This window comes from Hyperoodon ampullatus (genome assembly GCF_949752795.1).
Source record: "Hyperoodon ampullatus genome assembly, chromosome: 18".
In the NCBI taxonomy this organism is placed as follows: domain Eukaryota; kingdom Metazoa; phylum Chordata; class Mammalia; order Artiodactyla; family Ziphiidae; genus Hyperoodon; species Hyperoodon ampullatus.
This window is the reverse complement of record NC_136931.1, coordinates 28,365,133-28,384,695: the sequence shown is the minus strand read 5'-3', so window position 1 is coordinate 28,384,695 and position 19,563 is coordinate 28,365,133. Positions and strand designations below refer to the sequence as shown.

General features: G+C 54.2%; 2 protein-coding genes across 2 annotated transcripts in view; both read left to right on the top strand.

Annotated features, from left to right (window-relative positions):
• NLRC5 (NLR family CARD domain containing 5) overlaps positions 1 to 9,528 on the top strand; it is a gene marked incomplete at both ends in the record, with an annotated part of 59,079 nt that extends 49,551 nt beyond the window's left edge. Inside the window, 11 exons of the mRNA XM_079722897.1 lie at positions 368 to 451; positions 2,950 to 3,033; positions 4,714 to 4,797; positions 5,080 to 5,163; positions 5,314 to 5,391; positions 6,100 to 6,183; positions 6,274 to 6,345; positions 6,641 to 6,724; positions 7,910 to 7,993; positions 8,370 to 8,453; positions 9,417 to 9,528. Of these exons, the coding sequence (XP_079579023.1) occupies positions 368 to 451; positions 2,950 to 3,033; positions 4,714 to 4,797; positions 5,080 to 5,163; positions 5,314 to 5,391; positions 6,100 to 6,183; positions 6,274 to 6,345; positions 6,641 to 6,724; positions 7,910 to 7,993; positions 8,370 to 8,453; positions 9,417 to 9,528 (934 nt within the window). The remainder of the gene's footprint in view (positions 1 to 367; positions 452 to 2,949; positions 3,034 to 4,713; positions 4,798 to 5,079; positions 5,164 to 5,313; positions 5,392 to 6,099; positions 6,184 to 6,273; positions 6,346 to 6,640; positions 6,725 to 7,909; positions 7,994 to 8,369; positions 8,454 to 9,416) is intronic.
• An 8,212-nt stretch (positions 9,529 to 17,740) lies between these two features.
• CPNE2 (copine 2) overlaps positions 17,741 to 19,563 on the top strand; it is a 52,805-nt gene continuing 50,982 nt past the window's right edge. The window contains exon 1 of the mRNA XM_079723981.1: positions 17,741 to 17,820. The gene's annotated coding sequence lies outside the window, so the exon portion shown is untranslated. The remainder of the gene's footprint in view (positions 17,821 to 19,563) is intronic.

The following is a 19,563-nucleotide window of genomic DNA, read 5'->3' as shown; positions in this document are numbered from 1 at the left end:
GCCTAGAGCGGCTCTGGGTGTTGGGTAGAGAGAGAGCTAAGGGGCAGAAGGGATCATTGCACGTGTGTGTGTGCGTGCGTGTGTGTGACTTGTCCCTGGCTTCGTCTGGTGCAGCCCTCATCCAGGGCATCCTTTGTCAGTTGGGTCAGCTGTGACTGCAGTGCCCATCCTCGAGGACCCCAGAGCCTGACCCTTGGAGCCAGGAATGTCCCTGTGCAGCCTGGATAGGAAGGGTGGTCTGGGATCTGTGGACCCAGAGCCAGACTCCTGGGGGGAACTGAGGTGGTAAGGGGGGCTGATTTGACAGCTCAGCTCCAGGGGCTGGGCAGGCTTGTCTAACCCTCACCTCATGCTTGGTCCCCTCTAGCTTGTCCAACAATCAGCTTGGCGAGGAGGGCACCAAGGTGCTGACGGGGGCCCTTGAGGGCAAGTGCTGGCTGAAGAGGCTTGAGTAAGTGGTGGTGGTTAATGGGGGTGAGAGCAGGGGAGGTGGGAGCATGTCTAAGAACCTTTGCATCTCTAGTGAACACCACTGTCAATCTCCTGGATGGACCCAGCTGAGCTGAATGCCCTCCCTTTTCCTTCCTTACCTGGCTCTGGGTGTTATCAAAATGCTTGATCATAAGAAACAGAATTCTCAGTCAAAGCAACCCAACCCAGAAATGTATTAAATCGTGTCACAGAAAATAACAAGGCAACTGATTTCAGGCTTGGTTGGATCCAGGTTCTCTATTTGTTCCCCCTCGTCCCTCCCTCCCTCTCTCTCTCTCTCTCCCTTCCCCTCCCTCTCTCTCTCCCTTCCCCTCCCTCTCTCCTCCCCACCCCCCCCCCCCATCTCTTGCCTTCATCCTCAGGCAGGCTGTCCCTGCAGCTGCAGGTTCACTTTCTACCAGCCAAGTGGAAAGGGAGCACCTTTTTCCCTGTACCTACAACACAAGTCCCTAGAATGAGTCTCACTGGACTAGCCCAGGTCACATGCCCACCCCTAAACCAATCACTGTGGCTCTAAGCACACGATAATCTGATTGGCCAGACCTGGGTCACATGCCCATCCAATTATCTGGACTGAGTCAGGGGTGGTATTTCAGGGGACTGTTAACACAAGACAGGGAAACAAACTCTGGGCAGAAAAAAACCCCATAGATGACCACTGCCATGTGCCTACAATCGTTTCCTTAGTAACTGGCAACTTTTACTCTCACCTATAATTTGGAGTCACCAAATTCTTAGAAACGCTGGAAACAGCCTCAGTCTAAAGGACAGGTCCCCATCCTGCACAGACGTGACAGTATCGAGACAGAACACTTGACAAGGCATCTTCTGCTTTTAATCTCTAAGTTTATCCATTGACCAAAAATACACACGAATTATAAAAAGTTCCATCATCATAGAAATATGTAACAACGAACGTGAAATCCCTGGCATTGACACCCCCTGGGAAAACTTCTGTAAATGAGCAGTTTGTGAGTTTTCCTCCAGATTTTTTTGGACACATTTTTGAATACAGTTTAAAAGCAGCTCTCTGACTTTTTGCCCCTTAACAATGAATGAAATTCTTCCACTTTGTCCCTCTTTGCATATCCTGGCAGGGGTCAGGGGGTGGTATTAGGGAGACCTTTGACCAGAGGGTCCACTGTCTTCCCACTGAGATGTTTCTTTGGCTTCACCCCATGTGCCTGCACCTCTGCTCAGCCTCCCTTTCTTCTGGAAGCTTTTATTTGGGGTGGAGTTGGAGGCCCAATGAGGTCATCCATTGGCTCATTCATGTGTTTAACATATATGTGTGTTCACCTGGGCACCCGGGCCAGAGCCAGGAGCTGGAAGTTCTTCAGAGAACAGGGCATGCGGGATCTTAGTTCCCTGACCAGGGATCGAACCCATGCCCCCTGCATTGGGAGCGCAGAGTCTTAACCTCTGGACCGCCAGGGAAGTCCCAATGATTCCTTTCTGTCTGAAGGAAAGGGATGGATCTTCACTCCCCAGAGGCCTCTTCCAGTTTCAGATCTGTCATTTCTGAGTGTCTCCTCTCCAACAAGCAGCTCACCTCAGATCCAGCCAACTTTTCCCACCTGTCCCTCTGGGTGAAATGGTTAGGGGTGTAGGTGCTAGTTAACAGCCACACCACCTGGGTTCAACTCCTGGCACAGTGACCAACTGTCCCAGTTTAGCTGGGACAGAAAGTCCCGCATCCTGGAAAACTCCTCAGTTCTGGGCAAACCAGGATGGTTGTCACCTCTCGGTTCTACCTCAGTGCGTGAGCTTAGGCAAGGTACTTAACCTCTCTCTGTTTTCTTCCTCATCTTAACTCTGGGGATAATAGCTGGACCTATCCCCTCAGTGATTGTGAGGATTAAATGAGATCACACACATGAAACACTTAGAACAGAGCCTGGCACAGAATTCACACTCTACAAGTATTGGCTGCTCTTATTATTATCATTATTATTATTACTGTTATTATTATTATTCCCCTCTCCTGCCCAAGGTGGGGCCATAAGGAGCATGATCCATGGGTAACACATGGTTGGGCCCAGGAATGGGAATCCTACAGTCTTGGGTTCTGTTCCTGATGCTGCCACTTTCTGTGTGTGACTGCTGGGCCTCAGTGTGCCTCATCTGTAAAATGGGGATAACTGTGTATCATATCATCTCTAAATGGCCCTTAGTATGTGCTTGGCATGTGGTCGCTATGATTACTGATCAGTAGTCTGGGTCTAGTGTGATTCAGAATCTAGTACTGCTCTCTGGATGACTGTAATAATTCTTACAGAGAAAACAGCATTTGGATTTCCCAGTGCAGTTTTGTTTGTACAGTTTTTGGGTTTTTTTTACACCGTGTGGATGTAAGTGGCTGTCTTGGAGATCACTGGGCATTGCTGAGCACTCAAGGTCTGCGTCAGGGACCCAAGCCCAGCATGCCAAGTCTTCCTGTGGCCTCCTCTCCTCCAGCCTCAGCCACCTCCCACTGGGCGACTCTACCCTGGCTGCACTCACTCAAGGACTAAGCCACATGACCCTCCTGCAGAGCCTCCGGTGAGTGACCAAGTGACCCCATGGGAGTGAGAAGGAGGAGGTACTTCCAAGTTCTGCTGGGACCACCCATCTGGGGAAACACTGGGGCACCTCCCTGAGAACCCTCTGTGGCTCCTGTCCTCGGCACATTCCTATAACCCTCCCAGGTCCGTGTCACAGCTCTTACCTTTTACTGCCACCAGCTTCCTCTGCGCTACACAAGTGACCTGAAGGAGCTGAGCCCAAGTCCTAGGACAACCCTTCATGTGCACAAATTCATCCTCTGTTCTTGTTCATGTTTCTGATTCACGGATGTGGGTTGCCTAGATTCTGCATTTCAAGCTCCCAGGTGATGCCAGTTCTGGGGGCCACAGACCACACTTTGTGTAGCGATGGTCTAGCCTCAGAGCTGATGACTGTGATATTCTGCCCTTGTGCCCCTGGCCACTTTGAGAAACAAATAGCACATGTTCTTTTCATGTGATTTTTCAAAATATGAAATATTGTGACTCTAAACAAACCCAAGCAATGACACGAAGCATTGTTTTGTTTTTATCCAAGTCCCCGTCCCCGACTCTGGCAGGGTAGAGCGTGTAGGAGATGAGCTCAGAGAGTTTGGGGGACCAGGTCATTTCACCCCAAATTAATTTACCGAAAGGCAGTTCCCTAAAAATTAATTTGCAAAACAAAAGGCAACAAAACAAACAACCCTCAGACTAATACCTCTGCATCAGCTGTTTTGTTTCATTTGTTTTTTCCCCCCATTCACAGAGGCAGGGTGTGGTCAAGTGCAGAAAAGACCATAAATAGACTGGGTTTAAGGAAAAGCCCACTATTTTTATAGATTAGAACAGGATGAGTTGTGAGAGACACGTGAAACTGACATTCAGCCGGGCTGGCCTGAAGATCCCTGACGTAGGGGCACAGGCAAAGCCTGGCCAAACCAAAAAACTGTGGCCACTGCTCCAGGCCAATGGCTCTGGCCTTTCATTTCCACCTTGCCTGTGAGGCCCTGGGAGTCTTTGGCCCATCACGGCTCCTCCCTGGGCCTCGGAATTCTCCTCTGGATATTGGGTACAGTCTGCCCACCTTGCCCATCCCCCTCCCTCGGAAGTTTTGTGACTGACATATGAGTTCCTGGATGTGTAAAGGCTTTGCACACTGTAGAGTTCTTAGCACTGCACTTGCAAATGCCTTTACTCCTGACTAAGGCTTCTTCAGTCTGAGCAGGAGTGATATCGGTGACGTCGGCTGCTGCCACCTTTCAAAGGCTCTCAGAGCTGCCACCAGCTTGGAGGAGCTAGGGTGAATTGCCTGTCCCTCCCCCAGACCCAAGACAACTTTGGCAGGGGAAGATGACAGAAGCAAGGGGCTCCCTGAGGACACTCTTCACTTCCTAGTCTCGTCACCTTCACCCACTTATATACTGCATCACCCCAGACCCAGAACCTTGGGAAACCCAAAGATAGGATATGAGAGTGTTGATTGCAGCAAGAAGGATTTAGGTCAGACACCAGGGAGAACATCCTAAACAGAAGACAAGAGTTTGGAGTCCTCACCCAACACAGAGTGAGGGGACTTTATCCCCGTGGCTGAGGCCTTTCTCTAGACGTTGGCCTCCTCTTCTGGGATGAGGACACGGACAGGATGAGATGGGTGGCAGGCTGATGGCTGCAATTCCCCTGCTGTTCTCTCCCCAAGCTTGAGCCACAACCAGATTGGAGACACCGGTGCCCGGAACTTAGCTGCTGTCCTGCCGGGACTGCCTGAGCTCAGGAAGATAGAGTGAGTGGCCAGCCCTCCTGACAGCGGTCCTCAGCAACCACACCATGGTCCGGGGAGACTCTGGCTTCCCCCCCTAACCTCAGTGTCCAGGCCCTGGGGCTGGTTACCTCCTGGAACTGTTGATCTGGGGACCTTGAGCCAGCCCAGCCCCTGCTCCCCCCTGGGCCTCTCTGTCCCATCAGGCTGGGACACTGTGTGGTGAGAGTGCTGTCTCTTAGGGCCCTAGCAGTGGGGTTGGCGGGGGATGGGGGAGTCAAGGGTCTGATGTCTCTCCCTCCTCAGCCTCTCGGCGAATGGCATCGGCCCGGCAGGGGGAGCGCGGTTGGTGGAGTGTCTCCCGCTTTGTAGGCACCTACAGGAGTTGATGTGAGTGTCTGCCCGGGTGGGCTGCCCTCTGTGTCCCCACAGGCCACCTGGCCCTTGGGTCCCCCAGTGGGCACAGGGCAGGGGTCTGGAGCAGGGCAGGGGTCTGGAGCAGGCCAGCCTGGTGCTCAATTTCATCCTCTCCTCTTCCAGGCTTGGCTGGAACGCCCTGGGAGACCCCACAGCCCTGGGGCTGGCCAGGGGGCTGCCCCGGCACCTGAGGGTCCTGCAGTGAGTGGCCCCCTGCCCGCGGTGTGTGCAGGGTTAGCGGGAGGGGTTCCCCTGGGAGCACTAGGGGACCAAGGCCCCCATCGGCTGAGCTGCCCTGCCTTAGGGGAAACTGTGGCGTGTGCTGGGGCTGGCTGCTCCTGCCCCGCCAGCTTCTCCCCTGCCTCTGGAGCCTGGGGCCGGGAGATCAGGAGACCCAGCCTCGTCCTGGCTCTGCCACCGGCCCCTTGTGGGCCCTCGGCCAAGCCCCTGCCCCTTCTGAGTATCAGTTTCCTTGTAGCTCAGCGTACCCTGTGAGCCAGTCTCCGAGGGTGAGTGAGGAAGTGTCAGCAAAGGGCTATGCAGGATAAAAGCGCCCTGCCACTTTACAGTTTATGTCCATGCTCTCATCTGAGCCCTGTGAGGCCGGGATTTCTACTTGCTCCATTTTCCAGGCAAGGGAACTAAAGCCCGGAGAAGTGTGGAAAGCTTACCCTATTAATACATCAAGGAGCCAGGCCTTGAACTTGGGATCTCAGACCCCAAAGCCAGGGTCCTGGATACCCACCCAGGTCCTATGTGGGTGGGGAGAGGGGTTAGGGTGGCAGTTACCCAGAGACTGTCTAAGGTCTGGCAGTGCAGCCTGAGACAAGGCTCAGGGTGGGGGGATCTAGCCCCCCCAGTTCCCATACCTGGTCCCCCAGGCTCTCCTCACCCCTTCCCTTTCCTCAGCCTGCCATCCAGCCACCTTGGCCCAGAGGGAGCGCTGAGCCTGGGCCAGGCCCTGGATGGATGCCCACACATGGAAGAGATCAGGTGAGTAGAGGCCGCGGAGCCTGGGCAGGGGGCCAGGCCCGGAGGGTTGGTCTGGGGCTTCCTCTCACGGGTGTCTCCCCTGCCCTGCAGCTTGGCAGAGAACAACCTGGCCGGAGGGGTCCCACATTTCCGTCTGGGGCTCCCAGTGCTCCGGCAGATCGAGTAAGTAGCCTCCTCTGACTACCCGGGGAGCTGGGGTGCAGTAGGGGGCAGTCCTTCTCTGGCTGAGCCTGGTACCTGGGAAGGCTTTTGAAGTGACAGAGGCCTCAGGTATGGGGGGAGCCTGGAACTAAAAACAAGGGGGCGCTTTCCTAAGCCTCCCAGCCTGCCCCAGCCGCTGGCCACTCTGCTCCCGCCTGCTGTGATTGCAGGGTGAGGAGAGGGGCACTAGGCTGAGGGTGCCCCGACTCAGATACCTCCATCCCATCCCCTTCTCCATCTCCGTCTCCGTCTCCAGCCTGGTGTCGTGTGAGATTGACAACCAGACTGCCAAGCCCCTCACTGCCAGCTTCGTGCTCTGCCCGGCCCTGGAAGAAATCATGTGAGTGCTTGGGAGAGCCCTGAGCTGGGCAAAGCGGGCACCTGGGGGCCTGGTTCCTTCCTCCCTGGGGGTCTTCCCATCTTGTACAGGGAAGGTCATTCTTGCTCAAAGTTCCTCTCGAGGACGTTTTAACACTTAAGCTGTGAGTGTTGTTTGTCTAAGCCGTTCAGCCTTTCCTGCCTGTTTCCCCACCCGTGGAGGGTGAGGGGGCAGTGGACCAGATGGAGATGGTCAGGACCATTTCCCGATTGTCCCTTTGGGAAGCATCTGGATAGACTACCTCACCGGGTTTATGGAGCCTTGATTTACGAACCACCTGTTGGTAGTGAGGAGTGGCTGAAACCAGCAGGCCCCCCGACCTGCCCACTGGCCATGCCCACCTCCCTCTTGGCCATCAGAGGTGCTCGGACCTTGGGACCTGGCAGTACTGCCTCAGGGATAAACTAGATTGCCAGGACTAGCCTGGGACCCTGAGCATGGTGGAAGAAAATGGGATTTCCTTAAGTACAGGACACAAGGGATTACAAGACTTTAGGTTTGCATCCTAAAGATTTTAATTCTTCTCATTACTTTACACCAAAGAGAAAGTCTCAGATCAGGGCTAACTCACCAAACACTGGTGATTATCCCTTTTTAGCCAGCAGGGGGCAGACCACAGGGTTAGCGCCAGGGAAGGACACAGGTTCCAGCTAGAAGTTAATACTATCGTTTGCACTGTATTTATCCTTGTAACTACCTTCTACTTAGGGTCCTTAACACAAGTCTTTCATTGATAGTAGTGATAAATGTTTCCTAAGATCAGTTTCTTAAAGTGAAAAAAAAAAGAGGGGACGGAGGACTGATTTAAAGAAAAATATGAAACAAATAATATAGGCGGTAGGTACATGGATGTAGCATGGAGGCACATGCACGGTGGAAGTTTGGATCATGATGTTTCCACAGACCTCGTGTTCTGAACTCTCAGGACAGCCAGCTCCTAAGCTGTCTGGGTTCTGAGGGATGACCAGCTCGGGAATGGGGCTGGGAGGTAGGAAGGAGCCTCCTGTGCCTTGTAAAGTCTTCAGGGAGGGCATGCAGGACCCCGTGGCACTCCCCCATCCCCGTGGCCCCCAGCCCTCCCCACCTGCCCCCTGTCTCTACCCTCACTGCTCTCCTGCCAGTGACATTGGCACCCCTACCCTGCAGGCTGTCCTGGAATCTGCTCGGGGATGAGGCAGCTGCTGAACTGGCCCGGGTCCTGCCGCGGATGGGCCGGCTGAAGAGAATGGAGTATGAGGGGCATATCCGGGGAAGCCAGAACGGGGTGGGGAGGGCCAAAGCGGGGGGGGGGGGGGACCTGTGTCCTGGGGAAAGCCAAGAGGCCACTGGGTCAGGGCCCTGACTCCCAGGAAGCCCTCCTGGACTTGCTCACTCCTGTCCACTCCAAGCCCCTGTCAAGCTTAGCTCTCCCTGGGTCCCGGACTTCAGCCTTCCCGTTGCACTGCTGAATGTTGAGCTCTCTAAACACACGTGTGGGGAGCCTTTGTTCTCCCCGCCCAACTTGGCACAGGGAAGGGACGCAGGGAATCACCCCTCCGGCCGCCTCCTCCCCATCTCCCCATCTCACGTCAGTCTCTTTCCCCTTCCTCCGCCATCCATCGGGAAGTCTGGAGAAGAATCGGATCACAGCTTCTGGAGCCTGGCTCCTGGCTGAAGGGCTGGCGCAGGGCTCTGGCATCCAAGTCATTCGGTAACAGGACTTGCAGGGGCAGGGATGGTTGGGGCTGGGGTGAGCACACCAACCTCTACAATGTAAAAGCACCTCCTGTAGGAGAAGGCAGGACCTGGGTCGGGAATTATCAAAGGGGGCTTGGACCACACCATCAGGGATTTGGCAGCAAGCAGACCTGGATCAGATCCCAGCTCTGCCCGTCGCCGATGGCGTAACTTTGCATCAGTAACTCACCCTCTCTGAACCTCAGTTTCCTCCTTTGTAAAGTGGAGGTAGTGATAGTATCTACCTCAGAGAGATGCTCTGCAGAGTAAATGATTATATAAAGCGCTGAGCGCAATGCCGGGCACATAGTAAGCACTTAAAATGGTGGCTATCATCAGGGCCACCACATACAGTTGTATAGGTGGTGCACTGAACTTCAGGGTGTTGCCTCTAAGGGACACCACTCACATAGCAGACGTGTTAGGTTTCTAGTAGTGGTGAAGTGCCTCGCTCTATAAAACAATATATTATGACAATTTCAGATGATGGAAGTAAAGTGTCTTAAAGAAGGGGAGCTTTTTCCTTATTTGTCCAATGTGTCCTATGAGCATGGCCTGGGGAAGAAGCTAGCTCCCGGGGAAGAAGATTGAGTGGAGGGGACTTCCCTGGTGATCCAGTGGTTAAGACTCCACGCTTCCTCTAAAGAGGGCATGGGTTCGATCCCCGGTCAGGGTACTAAGATCCTGCATGCCGTGCTTCGCAGCCAAAAAAAAAAAAAGATTGAGTGGAAGAAGTCTGGGTGGGCATGGGGGATACCATCTCCCTAAGGTAGCCATGCTGGCCTAATACCTGCTGCTGCCTGCCAGGTAACTCTGGAAACAGCTCTTACCCTTTGGGGCCTTGGTTTCCCCATCTGTAGGTAGGACAGAGGGCAGAGACAAGACAATAAGTGAGCAGCTCCCGGTGCTGAGAAGAGTCTGTCTCTGTGCCCCACAGCCTCTGGAATAACCCCATCCCCCCGGACACGGCCCAGCGTCTGCAGAGCCAGGAGCCCAGGCTGGACTTTGCTTTCTTCGACCACCAGCCACAGGTCCCTCATGGCACTTGATGGCCCCTCGAGACCTTTTGAATCCAGCCGAGTGATGCCAACTTCCACCCACCAGGATAAAGGACTCAGGAAAAGAGCTTCAGCTGGCTGTCCCTGTACCCTGCCCCATGAGGGAGAGACACATTTTTTTCTGCAACAGTCTTCGGGGAGGACTTTTTTGGCAAGAAAGAGCCTAGTATAGCCAATAGCCTACCCTACATCCCATGGGACATGCATGACCTGTCAGAAACATGTAACACAATGAGCATGTCATGGTGTGATGCATGACACAGAAGGTCACACGTGACAGCATTCCATGTGACATTGCATGAAACCTGCAGTGTGGCCTGTGGGTTAATGTCATGGGTCTTAGCACTACATGTGATTGGTGGTCCATATATAAGACATGACAGATGTCCACGTCATGTGCCATGTGGCTGGCCAGATGCCCTCAGGCAGGTCCAAGATCTAATTTATTACTTTTTTAAACCATGTGTGTATTTATAAATTGCATTTCCAGAGCAGCTAGGCCAGAAAATATCTTCCACCCAGAATGGGATGGGGAGAGCATCCAAGCACTGACCAGCCCAGTGGCCTGAGGGCCAAGGCCGTGGGCCAAGCCAGGGGTTTAGCCATGAGGCTTCCAGATGAGTATCCTCCTGCCTCAAGCCTCAGTTTTCCCATCTGTGAACTGGATTACCCACTCTCCCTTATTTTCCAAGGACTTTAGGCCCAGGTCCAGGTCGAGCCAGCCTGACCTTGGACAGGCCCAGTCCGTGCTGTGTAAGGGACGAAGCTATGCCTAAGGGTGCAGAGGGTGGGGACTGCCAACATATTCAGGTAAGGCCACTGGATCAAGCCACTACCTCAGCAGAATCTGAGTGAGCTCCCAGGGGCTGCATGTGTTACACAGTGTTCTCATTACTTCCAAGAGGGCCAAAGGGTGGCCCTGCTACACTGTAAGCCAAGTTTGACCAATAAATGTGGGTGATCTTCTAGCCTCTAGCCTGAGTCTGATGTGTCCCACCACCTCACCAAAGTCAGAAGTGGTTCACCCTCTGCCCTGGAGACTGGAGAGCAGGGCAGACTACAGAGAGAAATGCTGAGAGGAACCCTGGCCTGGGAGTCAGGAGGCATGGAGTCAAGTCCAGACTCTGTCTCTGTATGTGGTCACGTGATCGTAGGCAAGTGACGACGTCTCTCCAGAGCTCACCCGCGCCACGAGGGTATTGTAGAAGCTCATAGTGTTAGAAACAGTCTTTGTTTGGCTTGCAAGTGTTAGAAACAGTCTTTGTTTGGCTTGCAAGTGTTAGAAACAGTCTTTGTTTGGCTTGCATTATATTTACACTCTTTTCTGATTTAACTGTCAGTATTTTAAATTGCAAACTTTGACCCAAAATTCAGATTTTCAGCTTCTCGTAGGTGCTAGTCCATCATTCCCACTCAAGAGTAATCTGCTGGGGACGTATGACTGTGTCCTTTAGATGTGGCGCACATCCCTCAGCTTGCCGCAGTCCCCACCACTCCCCAGTGTATCCCCTCTCACTATTGCTGCTTGCCTGGTCCTTGTGAGAGCCTGGGAACTCCTGGCTAAAGGAGTTCCACAGGCAGGTGGTACATCAAGAACATGGTTTTGGAAGTCAGACGGGCATGGAATGGAATGTGACTTGACCCCTTGCTGCCTGTCTTCAAGGCCAGGATCTGTTTCTGTACATGTAAGTAACACCCCTGGCCCCCAGGACTTTCAGAGGGGTCAGGGAAGCAAAGTGTGCAAAGTCCCTAGTATGAAGAAGTAGGTACTGGTTACATGCTCGTTCTCTTCCCTTTTAGGGCTGGATGTCGTATGAAGTGAAGAGGTGTTTGAAATGGCAGGAGAACAGCACCGCCTCTCCATCACCTACCTGTGGGTTGAACAAGTCCATATCTGGGGAGCCTTCCTCCAGAGCTGCACTCCACTGTGAAAAGTGGAGCAGGGAGGGTGCAGTTACTACTGAGCACCACTGGAGGGCAGGCTGGCCCACGGGCGAGTCCTGAGATAACTTCACCACTGTACCCAGAATGAAGTTAGGAAGTGATGCTAGAGGCTGTTCCCACCTGGCTTGGGAACCTGGGATGTCCCAGCTGGCTTGTGGCTCACCTGGATGGCTTGGCCCTGACCTTTGCCACCCTCCATGTTGTCCTCGGTCCCCCGCCAAGCATGAGGAGAAAGTCCTCCAGCCAAGTGCCAAGTACCCACACCCCACACAGGGACACCTTTATCGGGCCAGGATCAGGGCACACTTGGCATCAAGTGGGGCCATCAGCCTGGTCCTGGGGCAGGGGATGGGCAGGTAGAGGAGCCAAGAAGTTTACCTGGAAACCTTGAGTCCCAATTCAGTCTTTCCCTTCCAGGAAATGATGCCGAGGCCATCAGGGTGCGCCTTCACGCCAAGGGGGGTTGTACTGCTTCCTCCCCTTGCCTAAGACTGGAGTATGAATTCCACAAAGCCTGAGGAGCCTTTGACTGGGGAGGTCACAGATGAGGAAGGAACAGAGCGCCGACCAGAAGCTCCAGCCCAGGTGAACCGCACACCAAGCAGAGCCCAGAGCTCAGAGACACTTCATTTGCTGCTTATTTGTTTTCCTTTTCCCTTCTTCTTTCCCCTTTAGCTCTGCCCAAGTTCTAAACTCCAAGAAACTTGCAGCAGCTGCCCTGAAATACACCACAGTACTGTCAGCACTGCAGAGCCGCCTGGGCCCAAGTCAGGTGAGGTCACCATGCTCATTTCATTAAGAAACTTCCTCTCCTGCCACCTACTTGTTTGGAGGCCTGGACTATTTTTCTACCCCATGCTGATGAGGTCTCCCTGCCCCTTTCCTCCCCAAAGTAAGCTCAGTTTAAACAGATCTATGAAAACAGATGAAATTCAAAGAAAAGTAAGGCTCTGGGCCAGTAAGCAGTGTAATCAAAATGGTGCTCCCCGTTTCTACGCATGAGTCTTCCCACTAAGAAGGTAATCGGGCTGGTAATTTCCCATGTCTAACTGCCAGGCTGGGATCAGCTCATTTTGCTGCTTTGTCACTTGGCCTCCATCCTATGGTTTTACAGATTGAATATCCACCTTTCTGATGGGAGTCACAGAATCTTCCTTCCCACCCACTCCGGTCTCAAATCCTCCCAAATTACCCCCTCTGTCCTTCCCCTAAACATCCACGTGTCTGAAATCCACTGTCCAGGCCAGTACCTCTCGAACTGAAAAATCATAGTTACAGACACTGCAACGTGCATTGAATCATCTGTGGATCTCGTTAATTTGCAAATTCTGATTCAGCGGGTCTGGGGCGGAGCCTGGGATTCTGCATTTCTAAGAAGCACCCAAGTAATGCTGCTGGCCCACACTTAGTGAAACTGCAGACCGGTGAGTAGATCTCAATCCTGACTGCACATTAGAATCACCTGGGGAGCTTTTTTTTTTTTTTTTTTTGCGGTACACGGGCCTCTCACCGTTGTGGCCTCTCCCGTTGCAGAGCACAGGCTCCGGACGCGCAGGCTCAGCGGCCATGGCTCACGGGCCCAGCCGCTCCGCGGCATGTGGGATCTTCCCGGACCGGGGCACGAACCCGTGTCCCCTGCATCGGCAGGCGGACTCTCAACCACTGCGCCACCAGGGGAAGCCCCAACCTTTTTTTTTAAAAACTTTTTTCTTTCCAGTTTTATTGAGATATAAATGACATACAGCACTGTATAAGTTTAAGGTGTGTGATATAATGACTTGATTTACATATATTGTGAAATGATTACCATGATAAGTTTATTAACATCCGTCATCTCCTATAAGATACAAATAAAAGAAAAAAAAAAGTTTTTTCCTTGAGATGAGAACTCTTAGGATCTACTCTCTCAACAGCTTTCAAATTTTGTGACTCTAAATCCCACAGGTGCTGCCCCAGTTTCCTCATCTGTACAGTGAGGGCACAAGCAAAATGAGCCAGAGCACAAGGACCTACTTTCTCCAGCTGCAAAGATGACCTTATGCTTCATCTCTACACTCCCTCAGGTGGGATCTGAATCCTCTGTCTCCTGCCTCACCTGGCTACAGTTCTGTAGGGCTTCACCCTCTGGGACCTCCTCTAGACCCATAGCCACAACCTCAATAACAATGTCCTCCATTTTACGAATAAGGCCCAGAGAGGAACAAGATTTGCCCAAGATCCCACAGCAAGCATTCAGTGGAGCTCAGATTCCAACTCTGGAACACCAAGGGAGGGAGGACGTTGGGGTCATCCTGGCTGGGGACTTAACTGGTCTGTGGGTCTGTATGTTCAAAGAGAAGGCTCCCCAGGAAGGCGAGAGGGCCATATGACCTTCCTGACCTTGCCTTTGGCCCCCAGCTCCTCCCTTGCCTGGCCAAGGCCAGGCCTGAGGGCGGTGGCCCCAGCCAGAGCTGTGTATGCCCTCTGGACACATCTGGAGCTTCCTACAAAAGACCTTGCAGTGGCTGGTTTGGTACAGATCCTCCCAGGATTGGGCCCAGGGACAGCTGGTCTTCCACCCAACCCCCAGCCACGCCAGTACAGCACCCCACCACCCCAGTGTGTCTCGAAGCCCCCCAGAGCTGGAGTCCTACCTCCCGTTCAGCCCTTGGAAGCCACACCTTATTGCTCATCCCACACAAGCCCCAGCCCTTCCCTGGCTGCCCAGAAATCAACCTTTGCCCTGAGGACGAGGTGACAGAAGAGGAACTTTCACAAGAGAACAGAGGCCAACTGGGGTCCCCAGGTTGAGTGTCTTAAGCCAGAAGTATCAGTCTCCTGGGCTGTGCCGGTAGGCCCCACCCCTGCGTGCACATGCATAGTATAGTGCAAGGCTGGGGCTGATGGAGATGTCTGGGGCTGACTGGAGGGCCTGGGGAGGTGGAGGGAGGCATGGGCATCCTGACCCTGGAAGGGGATATCCCTGCATTAGAGTGACCACAACCCTGGATCTTAAAAGTAGCAATAACAACATGCTAGCCCTGGGGTCTAGGCATGCCTGGTACCAGGCTAGACACCAGATACTAAATCCATCCTTACATTTTACACAGGAGGAAACTGAGGCCCAGAGCATTGAGTGATGTCACCCAGGCAGTAACTGGACAGGCTGAGATTCAAAGCCAGGGCCATGACTCTACGCCTGAGATGTAGGAGTGCAGTGAGCCACAGCTACCTCTCTCCGTGAGATCCCTGAGGGGATGTCTCCATCGCTGATGTGTCTCCACATCAACCCCCTTTGTGGGCAGATGGTATTTTCCAAAGATGGCCACTGTAATCTCTCCCCGCCCACATGCTCTTCCTACAAATGACAATGACACTCCTCTCACCTAGGGGCGGGGTCTATGGAGAGAGCCAGTGGCTACAGCAGAAGTGACATTATATGAATTCCAAAGCCGCGTCCAATAAAAGATAATAAGGCTTACACCTGGTTCCCTTGGGATACTCATTCTTGGAACCCAGCCACCATGCTACCAGGAAGCCCAGGCCACATGGAACGGTCACGGGTAGGTGTTCCAACTGAGGTGCCAGCTGACAGCCAGCATCAATTTCCAGACAAATGTGTGTGAAAGCCTTCTAGGTAACTCCAGGCCCTGGCATGGTCTGACTGCAACTGTTTGAGAAATCCTGAACAAGAACTGCCCTAGCTGAGCTCAGAGGCCCCCCAGAGTCATGAGAGATGATAATGCTTGGGGAGATTTGAGATGTAGCATAGATAACAGGGACACCCTCCATCCTCTCCCCGCTCACATACACCTGAGTCCAGCCAGGGCCTGCTACGCAGGTGGTGCTATTTCAAGTCACTTTAATTCACAAGCCATATGCGCATGCGTGCACATACCCTAATATCAGCCTATTTAGGGAAATTGAGGCCTCCCAATTGTGCACAGAGAAGTCTCTATCAGGGCAAGGAAAGACTTCAACACTTTGTAGTAACAGCCTTGTATTGTGTGTGGATTAAAGACAGACTGCAGAATCAACCCATGATGGACACTTGGCCTTAAACAACTGACCTCTGGGCTCTCCTGAGCCCTGACATCTTTTTAAAAAGCTTTATTGAGATATAATTCACATACTACAGCATTCACCTCTTTAACGTATACAATCAATGGTATTATCTACAGTTGTGTAACTATCACCATAATTTTAAAACATTTAAAATCATTGCTTTCTTTCTCTATGGCTCTGTCTAGTCTGGACATGTCATATAAATGGAACCATACAATATGTGGTCTTTTGTGACTGGCTTCTTTCACTTAACACAGTGTTCTCAAAGTTCATCCATATTGTATATACGTCATACCTTTCTGTGGCTGAATAATATTCTGTTGTATGGAGAGACCACGTTTTGTTTATCATTCATCAGTTGATGGACCTTTGGGTTGTTTCCACTTTTTGGCCGTCCTGAATCATGTTGCAATGAACATTCATGTACACGTTTTTGTATGGATGTATGTTTTCATTTCCCTTTCCTAGGAGTGGAATTGCTGTGACCTGTGGACTTTGTACTCCGTCCCCTTGGCCAGGGATCAGGTATCTTTTTCCCCCTCAGCAGGCCCAACTACCTCATCCTTCAGGTCTCCGAGAGGAAGCCTCGCTGACTCCTCTGGCTGAGTTGGTCTTCTGAACAACCCTGCCTCAAACCTTTGCACTTTTCATACAGTAATGATTGCCTGGGCCATGGTCTTGCCCCCGAGAGGTGAGCAGCTTGAGGGGAGGCACTCTCTGCTTGGGTTCACCACTATCCATCCCAGTGCCTGGCTCTCCTGCTCTGGAGCCAGGAAAGGAGAGGGATTCTGGGGGCCAGATCAATCAGAAAAGGCTTCCTGGAGGAAGAGGGGCTGCAGCTGGGTCTAAGAACACCTCTAGATTGGTTTGCCCCACAGCTGGGCTGAGGGCTCTGAGGACTTTAGTTGGAAGAAAGATGAGAGTCTGGAGAAAAGAAGGATGGATGGAGGTCGGGGTGGGGGTGGGGGGGAGGCAGGCAGAGAACAAAGCCCAGAGCCCTGGGGCTGTTTAGCAGCCGCCCTCTAAGGCTGCAAAGTGCCTGTGACTCAGACGTGGAGGGAGGTTCGCAGGATGCAGCGTTGAGTCTCCCAGTTAACCCTCACCTGCCTAGAATGGAAAACCCACAACCCAAGTGTTCTGCGTTAACTCCCAGTCTGTGAGCCCCAGGGCCAAGGGCTGTGGACGTGGTCTTGAGATCCCCGAGCCAGCTCTGTCCCCCACAATCTGGTTAAATGAGGCTCCTCTGTCTGAGGCACTGGATAGGCGAGGGGCGGGGGGAGCGAGCACATAAATACTGCCGAGTGGCCTGCAGCACGAGCGCCCAGCGACAGACGAATTTCTTAAGAATTGGTGCCTCTTCTAGGGAAAAGAAGGCCACCGCCGAAGGGCGGACTCGGCGCTAAGGTCTCAAGGACCCGCTAGACGCCCTCCCGCTGACTAGCCCCAGGCACTGTTCGAACTGTGTTTATCTTATCGTCTCCGTCAGAGAAATAACGCTTGTGTCATCTTCCCAGTCCCTGGCGGTAACAAGAAAACGCCGAGCTCTTTTACTATCGAAAAAAAAAAAAAAAAGGAAGAAAACACAGCGATCCTAGTGCTGCCCAATACAGCCCAGAACCAAACCCCGTGGTGTATCCCCCGAGGGCGCAGCGTTGAGCCGAACAGCCCTTGGGGTCGAGGCTGCAGGCGGCGCCCTAGGGCCTGGCAGGCCCGGGCCGACCCCACCCCTCGGATCCCGCGTCGGCAGCCCTGAGCGCACAGTGCAGGCAACTCGGAGGTGCCAGCGGCTCGGGCGAGGCCAGCCTGGGGCGAGTGCGAACCAGCGGCGTTCCGATCCGCGGAGTCCTAGCCTGGAACGTTCAGACCCTTGGATCCCGGCCTCGAACATTCGGGGCCCCGAGGCACTGACAACCCGGAGTGCCTGGGCGCGCCAGCCACGGGCGGCGGGCGGGCAGGATAGCTTCCGCGCTCCGCCCGTGGGAGCACTCGCCCCTCCAGGAAGCGCCCGCCTCGCCTCCCACTTCCCGCCCCACGCCCGCCCCCGCCCCCGCCCTCGGCCGAGGGAGGAGCCCGAGCAGCAGCCGCCGCCGCCGCAGCCACTGCCCGCCCGGCCGGGGAGGAGGACCGAACCTCGAGCAGCTGCGAGCGCACGCGAGCTGGCCATGGCCGCGGGGGCAGCGCCCTGAGCCTGTCCCGCGCCCGCGGGCCCAGCCGAGCAGGGGAGCTCCCGGGGATGCCCCGGTGGCCCGGAGTGCGGGGAGCGGCAGCCGCGCGGTGAGGGTAGCGGGACCCGGGGTGAGTGGGGCCCCGGCGGGGAAAGGGGCGGGTGGGGCGCCCTGGCGCGAGGGCTCAAGTTCGGCCTTGGGGTTCGGCTTCTGGTGCCAGTGGCGCCTTGGAAGGAAGCTGGGTTCCGCTTCGGGGGACTGCGGGACCTCAAGCCCCCTCCCTCCACCCGCGCTCACCCGGACTCCGGCGTTTGGGTGACTGAGCTCCGACCCGGCCACGCGGGGGCGCTCCGTCTTCGCCCCGACCGCGGGGGAACAGAGGGCAGGGTGCCGAGAGGACGGTGGCGCCGCCCGGGGTCCGAGCCCAGCGGTTTAGGGACCCTCCTACCTCCCCGGAGGCGCCTGGGGGCTTCAGGAAGGTGGAGTCCCGCCACCATCGCAGCTGCGGAAGTGCTGAGTTCGGGCAGGCGCGGGGCCCACTCCTCGCCCCCCGTGCCCTACTCCCAGCCCCCCAACCCCCCTCCGTCCCAGGCCCCAGAGAACTGCTAGAGAGTCAGCTCCCTGCGGGCGAAGGGGGAGCAAAGAGAGGGAGTGGAACTGGGCAGCTTCCCAGAAGTCGGAGTGTGTTTGCAAACTAGTTTTTTCTCAAACGCTGTCTGGCACCTGTGTGTTTAGGGTGGGGGCGGGGAGGGGGGAGCATGGCGAAAGAGAGAGCAAGGCCCTTTCTTCCTTCCCGTTCCTCGTTCCCCGTTCCCCGTTCCCCCGCAGCGCTGCTTCTCTGAAAAACAGATGGTTCTTACTTTCCTCTTCCCATTTCATCCCCCAGCCTTGTTGGACAAGCCCCTTTGGGGAAGGGGCTGTGATTTCCCCAAGGTGACAGGTGGCACTGGAACCCAGGGCTCTGTTAGCCAGGTGGAAGTTCTTCTTACTGTCTGGGGCTCCCCCAGCCCTGTTATGTACTGGGTGAAGTGACAAGGGCAAAGGACCTGGGAGAATTAGCTGAGTGACCCTTTGTTTGTCTGCCCTTAGTTTTTGCTCCCCTAGGGGTGTGGGCTGTCACTGAGGGATGGGGGGCTTTTTCTGTTTCTTGGAGCACCCACAGCTTCAGTAATTGGGGAGAGGAGCCAAGCTGTAACCTTCGGCAGCTGCACAGCCCTAATGGAGAGCTTGGGAGACCTGGGTCTGAACGCCTACCCAACAGTGGGCTCCTGGCCTAGACCTTCCTCCCCTCCGAGCCTCCAGGTCCTCATCTGTAAAATGGGCTAATCGTCCAGGGCCTGTGCATATGGAGGCTGGGTGCAAGCATAAAAAGTGGTTTTATTGCAGTTCCTCTGGTATGGAGCCCAGTGAGTGCTGGGAGTGTCCCAGGCATGTGACATAGCTGGCCGGAGTGGGAGGGGTCACCCAGGCAGTTTTCTCCATGGAAAGAACTATGGGCTAAGAACGTGGACACTTGAGTTCTCCTGGCCCTCTGCCGTGTCCTGTTTGGGTGCCTTGTCCCTCCTAGGGCTTCAGGGCGTTTCCATTGGTAAAATGAAGCAAAATTTGACACAATCCAGTTTACCGGGCTGCTGGGAGACTAGAACCTGGGCCAGGGAGCAGGTGTTCTGCAAAGTTGGGTGCACTGGTGGTCATGGGACCTCCCTCCCAGAGGCCACAAGAATTAAAAATCCAGGGACGTAAGAAGAGGGTCGGGGCTAGAGCCTCAGTTTCTGTGCCTGTAAAATAGTGAGAGCAATTCTCTGTACATCTTTATGATCTTTTAGGGTAGTTGTGTAGCTCTTTAAAGGTAGTTGTGAGGATTAAATTAGAC